The sequence below is a fragment of the Barbus barbus genome (genome assembly GCF_936440315.1).
Source record: "Barbus barbus genome assembly, chromosome: 43".
Lineage (NCBI taxonomy): Eukaryota > Metazoa > Chordata > Actinopteri > Cypriniformes > Cyprinidae > Barbus > Barbus barbus.
This window is the reverse complement of record NC_136721.1, coordinates 3712440-3727118: the sequence shown is the minus strand read 5'-3', so window position 1 is coordinate 3727118 and position 14679 is coordinate 3712440. Positions and strand designations below refer to the sequence as shown.

The following is a 14679-nucleotide window of genomic DNA, read 5'->3' as shown; positions in this document are numbered from 1 at the left end:
AACATTTTGTAACACAGGAAAACTTGTGTTACAATCGATCAATTGATTGAAAATGATTTGCATAAGACCAAATATTTATGTTTGTGCCAAACTTTAAAAAAGTAAACTTACTTGGAGAAATATGCAGTGAGTAAAAAGTCTGGCAACTTGCCCCTGCCTCCACTATATTTACACTAAATATAAATCAATAGATATACAGTGCCCTCCACTAATATTGGCACCCTTGGTAAATAAGAGCAAAGGCGGATGTGAAAATAAATCTTCTTTTATATTTTTGATCTTTCATTCAAAAAAATTCACAAAAATTATAACCTTTCATTGAAGTAAAACAATTGAAAGTGGGGACAACTCATGATGAGATTATGTTTTTCTCCAATGCATGTTGGCCACAATTATTCACACCCCTAGAAATTCCTATGAGTAAAATATCTCTGAATTATATTCCCATTATTATTTACAATTGTTTAGAACACCAGGGTGACTAGGAGCATGAAATTGTCCAGCCATGACTTCCTGTTTCACATGATTATAATTATGAGGAACACAAATTCCCTTAATCATCCATCACAAAGAGTAAAACCTAAGAATATAGTTCTGGTGAGCAGAACAAGATTGTTGAGCTTCACAAAATAGAAAGTGGCTGTAAGAAAAGAACTAAAGCATTGAAAATCCCCATATCTACCATCAGGGCAATAAGAGGTTCCAATCAACTGAAGATGTTACAAATCTGCCTGGAAGAGGACGTGTGTCTATATCGTCCTAATGCACGCTGAGGAGGAGAGTTTGAGTAGCCAAAGACTCTCCAAGGATCACAGCTGGAGAATTGCAGAAATTAGTTGAGTCTTGGGGTCAGAAAGCCTAAAAAAATTATCAAACAGCCCCTACATCACCACATGCTGTTCGGGAGGGTTTCAGAAAAAATTCTCCTCGTTCATCCAAAAACAAACTCCAGCATATTCAGTTGTCAGACACGACTGGAACTTCAAATGGCACTGACTTCTATGGTCAGATGAAACTAAAAAAGAGATGTTGGCAACAAACCCACCAGATGGGTTTAGTACAAACAGGGATAAAAAGTAGGCCACGATTAAATATACTGCTGGATCTTTAATGTTGTGGGCCTGTTTTTCGAGGTCCTTGACATCTTGTTTAGACACATGGCATCATGGATTTAGTCAAATACCAACAGATTAAAAAATCTAAACCTGACTGCCTCTGTTAGAAATCTTATAATGGGCCGTGGATCTGGATTTGGATCTTCCATCAAGACAATGATCCAAAACAAACATCAAAATCAACACAAAAAAGGGTGGCCATCTCAGTCCTCTGATCTGAACCCTATAGAAAATGAGTGAGGTGACATGGAGCTGTGAATCTGAAGGATCTGGAGAGAATCTGTATGAAGAAAATGGTTTCTGATCTCTTATCAGGTGTTCTCCAAACACTTCAGGCATTATAGGAGAAAACTCAGAGCTGTTATCATGGGAAAAGGAGGTTGCAATAATTGGGTGCCAATAATTATGGCCAACATGAACTAGAGAAAGCATTTATTACTTCACATTACCTCAATTGTTTTACTTCAATGATAGGTTAGAATTTTGCGAAGTTTTTGAATGAAAGATCAAACGGATAAACAATGCAGATTCATTTTTACAGCCGCATTTGCTCAAATTTAGCGAGGGTGCCAATATTACTAGGGCACTGTCAAATTAATTCAAAATGTGTGGTTTGGCAAACATTAGTGGCCAATGTTCATAATTAATGTGATTATCTACACCTGTGGTTACTCTCACTACCACACCAGTTGCTTAAAAGTAATTGAAAAATGGCTCAGAAAAGTGGTTAGTCCTGAGAAAAGCTCCAGCAGCATTTGTTTGCAGATGTTAGTTGGTTTGCTACTGTATATCGAGTGTAATGATATTCAGACATTTTTTAAGCGTGATTTAAATGTTCAGATAATTTGGGCCACTGTTGTTTTCACTAACCGATTCCAGATAAATAGATTGTTGAGAGCTCACGCACACTTTAAATTCACAGAGTCCATTATAAACAAACACTGCATGACATTCCATCAATACCAGATACTCTAGCCTCCATCGAAAATAATTAACTCTTTTCCTGAGATGAAAGGTTATGCCAACACATATTTTTGCCCAGCGGCATGCGCTTTTATGACCATCTGGAAAATAAGGAACTGATGACATATCATCAGAGGCATCATTAAGACAACATCTAAAGCACAAAGAAAAATGATGTCCCAATGGAGGTACTCCACAGAAAAATACAGTCTCTAGTGACAGCTGAAAATAAGCACGCATGCAGATTAATAATCATTTAGTACAGCCTAGTTGGAGATTTGACACCTTCAATGAGTCTTTTACTGAGAGACACACAAAACAATTTCTCACATGAATGATTTCTTAGTAATAGCAGATATAAATACAGGGAGGAAAAAGAGGCAAACCATCTTAGCAGTTGGTTAGAATGCAATAACAGTCAACTAGGGGGATAATTGCAAGATGGATGTTAGAATGCACAAGGGTTAATGTCAGCCATTTGTTAGATACTGTCTCAGTAAAATGGCTCCCTGCTGGCTGATCTCAGGGATTTCTACTGTTTTACACACTGAAAGCTGCCCAGAAAGAAATAGAAAAGATGCTAATAGCATTTAACTATTAAAAACAATGCCATCAAATGTGTGTAGGAATGTAGTCTCACGTAGCCAGACCTTAGACTGACGGCTGAAGGTCTGAAATAGATGGCAGCTTTTATTGGCCAAGGCCCGCCCCTGAGGCCGTTTGACCAACATGTCAAACAACCAATCACAGTTTGTTTCGTTCAGCGTCACGTTTTGGGGCATGGAAATGTCGCCACAATAACAGACCGGTGCGGAAAATTCTCTGGCGTATTTTAAAGATTCTATGCCGCGAACTTTAAATATTTCACATACTTTTGAAGATCCAGCGTTTAGTTGATCCTGATAAGCACTCGTCGTCACAGTTTCTTCTTTCGTGAGGGGGTTTGACGTCACGGCATCTTTGTTTCCAGCCGGAACGTTAAAGAACGCGACACACACGTCTCCCAGAAATCCTGTATAATTCAACCAATCCGTCGACGACTTTGAAATTCCTGAATTGTTTCCACTTTTGTGTGCCATATGAATCAGACGTTCAGCCAACGGTCCGTGGACGTGACGTCTGAGGCTGAGACTCTGTGGAGTGTGACTAATCTGTTCTAAGCTAATTTCAGTTTCAAGATAGTCTGCATTGTATAATCATAACTTTGTTGATTTTTTATTGAGTTTTAGTGTGTGAGTTTTATTCTTCTATTATCGTAATAAATGTTAACATATTTCCGTACCAAAATTTTAAAAAAAAATCATAAAGTCATTACAGAATAATAAAAAAAAGCAAAAGAATCTTATTAAATAATTGCTTAATGGCAACTTTTTATTGTAATTTTTGGGAAATATTTTTTTATACACCTTTTCAACCTACTTTTTAAATAATACATTTTTTTTTATTCATTTAAAAAATTTGAAAATTAATTTTTTTTTAAATACAGAGTGTAATGATAACAATTTAAGTCATCAATCAGGCCTAAACTACAAATGATTTCTAACATATAATATCACATATATGCATTTTTACTCTTGAATGTGGTTGCAGCATCATGCAAAAAAACCCCCCAAAAAACACCAGTTACATTGTAGAAACAATTTATGCCACAATTCATTTATTACACAGTTAATCATGATTTGAAATGTGAAACTACAGTAGTTTGCTATAATTAGGGTGACCGTATCAAAATTGAATGCTATTTTAAGCTGAAAATATAATACATGGTACAGGAAATCGAATCTTTGAATGTTTTTTTTTTTTTTTGTGAAGAATGAATCAGACTCACATAAAGTATGTCCCAATTTGCATACTTTCTATGCACTATTCTATGCTGTTTTGTAGTATAAATAGTGCAAGTAGTGTGTTCACACTAAACAATCCCCCAAAAAGTGCACTATACCCAGATGATGCACTTAAAAACCAAAAAACACTAAGTGTGAAATTATGGATACTTCATGCACTCACCTGTCACTGCTTAAATCAGTGGAGGGGAGGGGCTTTCAGACTCTGGTTATGAATGTGCATTAGTGCATAAGTACATAGTGTGTAAGTGCATAGTGTATAGTGAGTCATTTGGGATCCAGCTATAGGAGTGTAGGAGTATTGAGCATTTAGGATGAGCCAAATCACTAGAATGAATCAGACATTGAAGACATGACAGCATGAGTAGCATTCATCTGTGATCTCTACATGTCTGTCCTCATGGCCCAACAACTGGCATTTAAAGCAAAAGAGATATTGACTTCATTTCATATAAGTACATACAGTACTTTTTATTTCAATCTTTACACTGGGGAAAAAAATAAATAAAAAATACTGAGTGTACCCACAACGATATTACACTCAACTTAACAGTAATAGCAAGGAATTGACATTCATTACAAGTAATGCATAAGCAATATAGAGGCACACCTGCTTCTTTCCTTCAACCATCATTATTTGATGAAACTGTGAGGTCTCAATTTCCAACTCTCCTGTTGTGCACAAGATCCCCTGCTCAATAATTCATCAGGGCTATGGAAAGCAGCTGGACTGCCCGAGTCTCTCCTCAATACTCATCTTCCACAGTTCTGTCACGAGTCCGGGTCCTGCACTTCTCCCTGGCGCCACAGGAGGCCGCCATCTCCCGTTCTCCCGGACTCCTCTCCCATATAACACACACCTGCCGCATCATCACACTCAGTACACCCACGGCTGTTCCCCATTAGCCACTGACTATTTAGTCTCCCCTCTCCCACCACTCTGGTGTGGGTTCATTACTTGTCTTGCCATTTTGTGATCTGTCGTGCTTAAGTGTTTGTTGTGCCGTGTTGGCCTTTGTTTGTTTATATTATTAAAAGCCTTACCTGCATTTGGACCCTGACCTCGTCTTTCCACGCCATTCCTGGGGGCGTACCGTGACAAGTTCTTCCTCCTGTTCTTTACAAGACCATTGGGAATTTCAGCTGCAAGCGACCATGGAGGAGCTTCAGAGGCACCCAGACAACTTGATCGAGGGCAAGCCCAGGAAGGTGAGGTTCAAGCTGGCCTCGTCGTACAGCGGCCGGGTGCTGAAGCACGTGTATGAAGATGGACAGGAGCTGGACAGTCCAGAGGAGCAGTACCCTCACAGCTTCATCCACACCAAGATGGAGATGGGACATCTGTGTGGCTTAGAAGACATGCAGGACCAGAGTTTGTACCCTCCAACAGGCCTGATCGCCCAGAGGATAAACGTCTATCGAGGAGTGACGGGATGCAACTCCCTGGTGTGTGGAGATCTCCCAGAAGGGGATAATAAAGTAAGAACGCGCTGCAATGAAAACTAGATTGCTCTCTTTGGACTGAACTTTGTTGCTTATTTTAGATTAATACAGTACATGCATTCATACAGAACTTATATTAACCCAAGTAAATTGACTCTTCTCTTCTGTGATATATATTTTTAATTCCTGTATTGAAACTGTCCTTATATAATGAGAAAAAAATACTATGTTGTGTTTTATAATAATATTATTCAGCATTCTGCTTATTAATATTGGGGTGGGGTGGGGGTGGCAAATTAGTTTATTATATAAGAGGCCTGTCAAGGTTAGAGTCTATAATCTTATATCAGATATATTGAGCTTTTTTTTTTTAACAAGGCAAGGTTAATTCAGCTTAAGTGCAATTGTATTTATGAATGAGCAATTTTAATAATATTTTACTTAAAAATATATATGTTCAAAAACATAGGTACCCTCACATGAATGGAAAATGTAAGAAAATATGTTATTCGTTTTTACTCCACGTGACATTTTTAGAGTCGTTAATTTAAATGGTTCATAAAAATAGTTCGAAAATATAATTTATAACCAACATGAATTTAAAGCATATTTCTAAGAACAACTTTAATTGATATTAACAATCTTCTTTGTCACTGACACTTTTACTATTGTTCATAATTAGGATTATGGATTTAAACAGCCCCTCCCCCCCACCCACAACCAACCAGCTGAGTATTAAATTCCCACCTCTGTTCCCACTACGGATATGAAATATGAGCAAAACCTCAAATCACTCTTATTGCGGAACGCTGCAATTGCAACTTCTCTGATTCTTGCCTGAGAGAAATATAATATAATAATTCCAAAACTTACACTGAAGAGATCTGAATATCATATGGTTTGGAGCTCTTTTGACTTGAGTGAGTCAGCAACCACCAAGATCACACTAGCAACCATATTCTAGACCATGCTAACAAAGACTTCAAAATTTACCAAGACGGTGCACTCCTATTACTTATGAATCGAAGAAAGTGCAATGTGCAATACAACAGATTAGTCCCGCCCTCTCAAGTAAAAGAGCCAATCATCGCGTCACTGCAGCTACCTTTAGATTTCATTGGTGATTTCAAATATGAAACTTATACAAAAGCTTGGTCAACAGCTTTGGAGAATTTGATGTTTCCCCATTGAAATGACTTGCCTTAAAGGGACTGTGGTCCTATAAACCAATCAGAATCTTAAAAATGTAACTGAATGTTCAATTATTATTACTGATGTTCTCTTCACTAATGTTATCATCACTTCTGCCTTTTCAGTTGACTGATAAGTGTTTGCCTTGATTCTGATTCACAGTGACTGCTGCTTTTATCATGGTAGCCTACTGCGTAAAAGTTTCATTATATTTAATAATGCTTTGCAGTGTCAAACATCATTCCAGCCCACGTAAGTATAATATCTATTATTTTTCCCCCACTTTATGAGCACACTGGAATGAAAATTGCCCTGTTCACAGTAATCATCATTTCATTCCTGTGGGACATTTTGCAAATCTTGCAACAGTAACTAAGGTGGGCGAAGTTTAGAAAATGGTCATTTGATGTAGGCGAAACACAATGTGAGTTTTGTAAGGATTCCTTATTGTCCTCCTCATTAGGTTTTTTTCTGACATTGAAAAGTGAAACATTTCTTGCCAGATTTTCTCTTGTTTTGTCTTAGTCTGCGGTCACAGTCATATTTATGAAGTCTCAGTTTTTATGCCACACTGTTATTAATTCATAGTTCCCAGATCTAATAATAGACCCACACTCCAACACAGTTTCTAAACATAGGCATGCAATTATATCTCATCCACATAGAGATTCTCAGCTTTCCTTTCCATTGTGAACTGTGTTGTGCTTCTCTGCCTCAAATCTGAGAAAGAAAAGAACATCACTCAAATATATAGACTGGACAAACATAATCAAACAAGGGGGATCTTTAAATAAGACTGAAGGCTAATTTGCTTCGTTGTGTTGTATTAAGCTTACGTTTTCATTAAAATGTCACCTGTGACATGCCGTTGAAAGACTAAACTGCCAAAGATCCTCTGTTTTGCATATCAGCATGTCAAGAAAAAACTGACAGGATATTTATCACATTTTTCATCATCAGATCCCCGACATTTAATCTAATCAAATCTATCAATGTCTCAGAATTGTAAAAGCCAGCCATGGGACAGTGGGTAATGCACAGGCTCATGATGCATAAAGGGCATTTGGTTCATGGGGATGTAGGGTTCAGTCTGGCCTGCGTCATGTCCTAATCCTGTTTCCGGTAACACTTTACAATAAGGTTCATTAGTTAACATGAACTAAGATTGAACAATAATTCTACAGCATTTATTAATCTTAGTTAATGTTAATTTTAGTATTTACTAATGCATTATTAAAATCACAAGTTGTGCTTTGTTAACATTAGTTAATGCACTGTGAACTAACATGAACAACTGTATTTTCATTAACTAACATTAATAATATATATATTATTATATACAGTACATATTATGTAATAAGAGTAATTGTTACAGACACTTCATATTAAATAGTATTTGATGACTTGTATTTAATATTAATATTACTTTCAGTAAAACATTTGCATTTGGTTTCTAAATGCTGTGTTTATGCACGTTTTGGCTTGAGTTTTTGTTACATTTACACCATACTGTCCAGCAGGCATCACCAGCATTGGAGCGGTTAAAAACAGTGAATCATTTTGCAAAGCAAATGGTTCAGTTGATTCAAAACTTCAAAAAGGTTTGTTTTTTCTCTTCAGTATAGCATCAAAGTTTAACAATTTATGAAAATGACAACATATTTTACTCCAAACTTGCGTTATAGCGTCAATCGAATTTTCTAACATTCTAACATTGAGTATGAATGAAACAGATTACATGTGATAGTTTAGCACTGTGCACTTTTCATGTCATTGTTATCGCCAATACCTGTATACAAGAACATCCCTATTTAACACAAAAACTATTTTTCATTTTTAATATATATTACAATTATTGTTAATACCAGTATATCGGAACACCCCTAAATTGCAGTGACAAAAAAATTGTGTTTTTAAAAGCAGATACACAAAATAATAACATAGTAAGTTCATTAGTATGGTAACACTTTAGTCTCTTAACTAGTTGCTTATTAGCATGCATATTACTAGAATAGTAGCCATTTCTTAGTACTTATTAAGTACATATTAATGCCTTATTCTACATGACCTTATTCTACATCCCTAATCCTACCCAATACCTAAATTTAACAACTACCTTACTAACTATTAATAAGCAGCCAATTAGGAATTTATTGAGGGATAAGTCGTAGTTAATAGCGAAAAAGTACTGTGGGGTACATGGTACTGTGGGAGTACACTTTGGTACTGAATGACTACCGTATTCAAGTACCACGGCATTAAAATGCCTTGGAGTACCATATCAAAGACTGTAATAGTATATATTAAAAACTGTGTTTGTTCATATAGGCACCAGTATTAGATTTTGGAAAGATTATTATCTACACCAGCAACCTGAAGATTATTCGAGCTCCTCACAGAAGAGGAGAATCCGGAAGGAGTCCTCACCGCAGCCGGGAGAGGAAAGAAAGTTCACCGGGACGGGAGTCCCGGAGCAAAGGGAAACATAGAACAGCACGTTCCCACACAGAGGAACCAGATTCAGTGACTGAACAAAAGGTATAAACAGTCTGAAGTTCAGCCGACTGTAAATACTCTGTCTCAATGCTCTTTACTTCTGTTCTACTAGACTGACTTTAATTAGTCTGCTCAAACCATGGTTGCTCATACTTACGGAACAAACTTTGACATGTAACTTGTACTACTAAAGACAGGAATTATATATTTCAAGGAAAAGTATGCTGTTCCAAGTGATCAGACAACAAAACAAACAATCCCACAGAGTCCTGGTGACATGCTCTTTTGATTCGGTACCACTGAAGTTTGATTGTTCCATATACCAGTGTCTCAAAAAAGATAACATTGGGTTTTATCACTTTGCTCTTTTATCTGTATTGTGTAACAAAGTCTGCAGTACAGTATATTTTGTAGTTTCTCCGAGCTGCATTCTACTTGTATAACTCATAACATTCACAAAGCAATGATTAAGATTTTTGCAGAATGTTATCTACTGCCGGAACGCAATTCGTCATGAATAATGACTCTTTTCTGAAACACCACTGCAAATATTGAACCATGACATGCATCCTTGTACTGCACATTTCACATTTCCATAAATCTTTTACTCAAATCAATCTTTCTGTTCTGTCTTTTACGAAAGATACACCCATTGAAACATTATGTAAAATATGTACATTAAGAAGTGGTACCTCAATGAAGCAATAGAGTTTTCTCCAAACATTTCTGTTATTCTGCTTTAATAAGGTCAAAAGATTAACTCATTTTATTTAACTTGCAAGCAGGATTCTCTTCAAACTGTAACTGACCATACAAAATCATTTTATGATAATGATTCTATAGCATGCACTTTAGCATACTTTAGTTATTATGGAAGTAATACAGAATAAAACGTGCAAACCGAATGTAATTATTTGAACTTTTGATGCTTTTTGACCCACTAAAGTAGGATTCAAGTACATCTTTATATGGAATTTCATATTTACTCCTTGTTTTTTAAACATAGTTAAAGTACTGTTAAATGTACTGACAAGCATTTGTTTTATTCACAAATTTAAAATATAATATTGTAAGACACTTGTAAGTCATGTAATGTAGATGTAATTACACATTTGAATAAAATATTTCAAAAGTGCTTAAAAAAATAACTAGGCATTATTAGATTAGATTAGATATAACGCACAAAGTCTAATTTAAGTACACTTAAGAGGATTTTTATTTTATTAATATTATAACTGATTTTTTTTTTTAAACATTTTATTAACGAATTAAAGTGCACATTCAATAAAAATAAACAGTTTTTTTTGCAAAAGTAAATAGTAATTATTCTGTCCAAACCTGTGATTTTTATGAAAGAACATATTTTGAAAATTAAATTATTGCTGTTTTTATTTTTTTGACTATACTATACTATAAGTAAATTGGTCAACTGTGATAGATTGCTATAGCTCCTCAGTTTTAGTGGCACATGGACCAATAATCTCTTTCTCTTTACTATAGTTATAGCACAAAATAAACAGGAAAGAACCTCAGAAGGTGTCTTGTTTCATCCGTGGAAAGACATCAATAAGTACCATTTTTCAAGTTCAAATCCACTGACGATAATCTACTCTGGATTGTTTGTTGGACAAAATGGCCTATTTGCTGTTATTATTGGTCAGATTTCCTGTCAATCAAATTCCTGGTGAAGGGTGAATTGTGTCCAATTCACCCTTCTTCAAATATTCTTCAAAATATTTTATTTTGTGTTCCGCAGAAGAAGGAAATTCAAACAGGTTTGGAACATTAGGTTGAATAAATGATGTGCGAATTTTCATATTTGGGTGAACTTTACCTTTAAAACATGAAAGGGCAACAAACTGCAGGCTTATAGTGTGCACTTGGCTTCATCATTTTGCTTGCTTGTGCAGCACGCTTGTTTGCTGTTTGATTGCTTGTTTTGTTTTTGCAGCAGGAAGCAGGCTCCTGTGGACAGTGCGGAGGTTCAGGTTGTGCACCGTGCTCCCTCTGTCATGGCAGCAAACTGTCCATGCTGGCCAACCGCTTCAACGAGTCAATCAGAGAGCTGCGCTGTCCAGCGTGTAACCACCATGGCCTAGAGCGCTGCCAGTCCTGCACACACTAACACATCTACTGCTGCCAAGCTGTGTCGGATGGAGATCAGTCCCTTTGAGGTGTGAACGAAAGTGCATTTTGGATTAGTGCTTAAATATGAGAGCTTGAGGGCGGAATGCGCTTCTGAAAAGTACTGCAATGAAAGTTAATACAGATTCACCAGACAACCGGTTAACGGTTGATATGAAATCAGGAAGGAACTGGAAACTCAAAGAGAAAAAAGGAACAGCTGAGGAATGGAGAGATAATTTTTCATTGCTTTATGAGGGATATACATTGCACATAATACTGCATATGAGACATGGCTATTTTTTTTGAATATGAACAAATTAAACACTATGGAAGCTTGTTTCCACCACTGAATAAGAATAAAAAAGGTCATTTCCACTTTTATCTTTATTCTGACTTTTTCCCCTCACAATTTCAAATTGACATCTTGCAATTCTTCATTTTTTTTCTCTCAGCATTGCGAGATATAAACTCACAATTCTGAGAAAAAAAGTCAAAATTGCTTGTTTCCATCACTGAAAAAAGGTAATTGCGACTTTTATATCTCATAATTCTGAAATTATAACAAGTATATCATGTAATTCTGAGAAAAAAATCGAGAATTGTAAGATGTAAATCACAATTGTGAGATAAAATGTCATAATTACCTTTTTATATTTGTATTTAGTGGCGGAAAAGGCCTTTCATAAACAAAACTACAACTCTGGCGCAAATAAACTGATAGCACATTTGAAGTGTGACCTTCATGACTATAACCTTTGTTTTTTTTTTTGACAGAATGATGATTCTTCAATAAGTGGAAATTTTCTATACTGATTTTAAGAGGGGTGGGTGGAAATTCAGCAGTGTTTTAAATTCATTTGATATGTACACACACACACACACACACACACAATAAGATATAACAATCACTCCAAGCTTTTAAAAGAACAACTGAATTTCCAAAATATATTTCATCATGATCAAATAGTAGCTTTGTTAAGTGTAATTACCAAACATTAGTCAAAAGTCTCCCAAAAAACACATACTGTATATGTTTTATATTTTTCAAATGCAGAACCATAACTGGAACAGTCATGAAAACATGCATTTCTGGTGTGTTTTTGTATCACTGCTTGCATTTGCCATGTATAGCATTTAAATACTTTGCTGTAAATCTGATTAAGAACATGTCTTGTTCATACTGTAGTCATTATTGTTTGTATGTTGTCATTAAAAGCCTGGTTGTTTTATAAAGTCAATGGTGCAAAAGATTAAATTGATATCAAGGTTTTGTCAGATCCCTCTCAGAAACAAGGGGTGCGGAGACAAGGAGATTCCAATAATATCCTTTTATTAACATCAAAACGAGGAGCTTGGGGAGAGACGAACATAAATTACGTTCAATACCGGACACAGGGGCAGGGAAACACAGGGCTTATAAACACTAGGAAATCAACAGGGAAGAACAGAAACAGGTGCGGGGCAATTAACAGGGCTGGAGACAAATGAACTAATGATGACAAACGAGGACAGGAACAGGAAGGCCAAATATGGGCACGAGAGGAGGGGGAAACAAGACACAGGACTGAGAGGTTTATAGTGCATTTTACAGTACTAAACTGCACATCTCTGTGATTTGTCATGCACTATGAAGCTTAATTTCAGTAACTCCTAGGACTAATTTTAATGCTGCCTAGTCAGATTTCCTAGTATACAAATTCAAACTAACTGAACATTAAAAAAATGCAATATTACTTGAGGGCCATTATTGTTTCTTATTGCTTTTAAATCTGAAATGTTTTAAAGGTTTCAGCTTTTGTTTCTGAGAGAGATTTCATGTTGCACAGCACAGAGCCCTAATCAATAAAGGTTCTGACCTTCAATTCTAATAACAACACAGATATTGGCAGATTTCACATCGGTGAATAAAGCTGCATAGGAGCTTGCAGGACGAGCTTCTTAATAAATCTGCTCATATTACAAGAATGTTACTTCTGTTGTTTCAATGTGGGTGACATGCAAGTTGCATCATTTGCAATAAATACACATCTTTAATTAGCCAAGCAATCAGAACCTCATGACAAAAATATGGATTTGTTTTTTTTCAGACTTGTCTTTTCATATTCTCACATTATATATGCAAGGTAACGGGCAGAGCCCATACCACCCTATTATCTGTGGGGAGACAGCCAGGGGTCCCACTTAGGTTCTCTAGGGTATCATCTATTCATTAGCCCTATCCATATTTGTTTTCCCCTGGGTCCAGTGAATTTAAATGACAGCACTGGTAATGGGCTCTGCATTTCGGCTCGTCCAAGAACTAATGCTATGTGCCAAAAACTGGTACAACCACATGAAATGACCAGACAATTAATTGTAGTATTTTGGCTTGAAGAAGATATTCATAATTGGCCTAAATGATTTCGCTACTGTGTTGAGCAGCGCAGAGGCAAAGCTATAGTTATTCTTCCATTCTGTAAAAACAATTTTTCTGACATGATGGATGTAAGACCTTCCAGTGCGAGCTTCTAGAATGAGAAATCAATGTCATAAAGTTTCAGAGACTGACTCGGTTTAATAGTGTTTATTTTCTGTTTTTATTAAGTATATTTATTTTTTTAAATCAATTTTTATTCTTAGAAACGTCAAATCAAAATATTGTGAAACATACCCAGTGCCAGTGTTCTGCAACCACTGCATTTTATAAGCTGAAAAAGTCATTTGTGTGTGTGTGTTAGTTTTCAGTTAGTAAGCTGATGTCAGATGTCAGATAACAATGTTGCACCCAGTTGTGAAATCTTGCTCTAGCTAATAAATATACTTTTTCTTAAACAGTTAGTGTTAAACTGTTAGCTTACTAACTGAAAACTAACAACAGTTTAGCCTACTAGCTTAGCATAAAGCATAACACTAACTGTTTAAGAAAAACTATATTTATCAGCTAGAACAAGATTTCACAACTGGGTGCAGATAACATTTTTATCTGACATTGTGAAAGGTGCCCCTTTGAGAAAGAAGTACACTTTAGCATACTTATTACGAAAGTAATAACCTGTAAAAGGATATACTTAAGTGCAAACATTTCAATGCATGTTTTTTTACAATTAAATTACCATTTATTATAGTTTGCATTTATACTAAATGCAATCAGTTGAACTTAAGTGTCAAATGTACTATTTATGGATTGAAATTTGTGTTACACTTTATTTTAATGTGTCCTTGTTACAGTGTAATTATACATTTAAGTACTGAGTAATATTAATTAACTACACGTACTTACTATGTGGTTAGGGTTAGGATTAGGGTTTGGCTTAGGGTTACTTGCATGTAATTATGCATAATTAATTGTTATTATAATAGTCAGTACATGTAACGTGTAACAAAGACACCTTGAAATAAAGTGTTACTTGCAATTGTTAGTTGTGACGTGTATTTAAGCATATATGTAATCACACATTTGATGAGTTTGAATTTAATACATTTAAAATATATTATTAATGTAATATCAAATGGCACCTTAC

At 35.7% G+C, this 14679-nt stretch overlaps 1 protein-coding gene across 1 annotated transcript; it reads left to right on the top strand.

The window, feature by feature from the left end:
* Positions 1-5077: 5077 nt before the first annotated feature.
* Positions 5078-11177, top strand: LOC306862640 (glutaredoxin domain-containing cysteine-rich protein 2-like; the record flags this gene model as incomplete). The annotated part of the gene is made up of 3 exons (XM_079405551.1): positions 5078-5401; positions 8885-9094; positions 11004-11177. The coding sequence occupies 3 exons, from the start codon at positions 5078-5080 to the stop codon at positions 11175-11177; spliced, it is 708 nt and encodes a 235-aa protein (XP_079261677.1).
* Positions 11178-14679: the final 3502 nt, after the last annotated feature.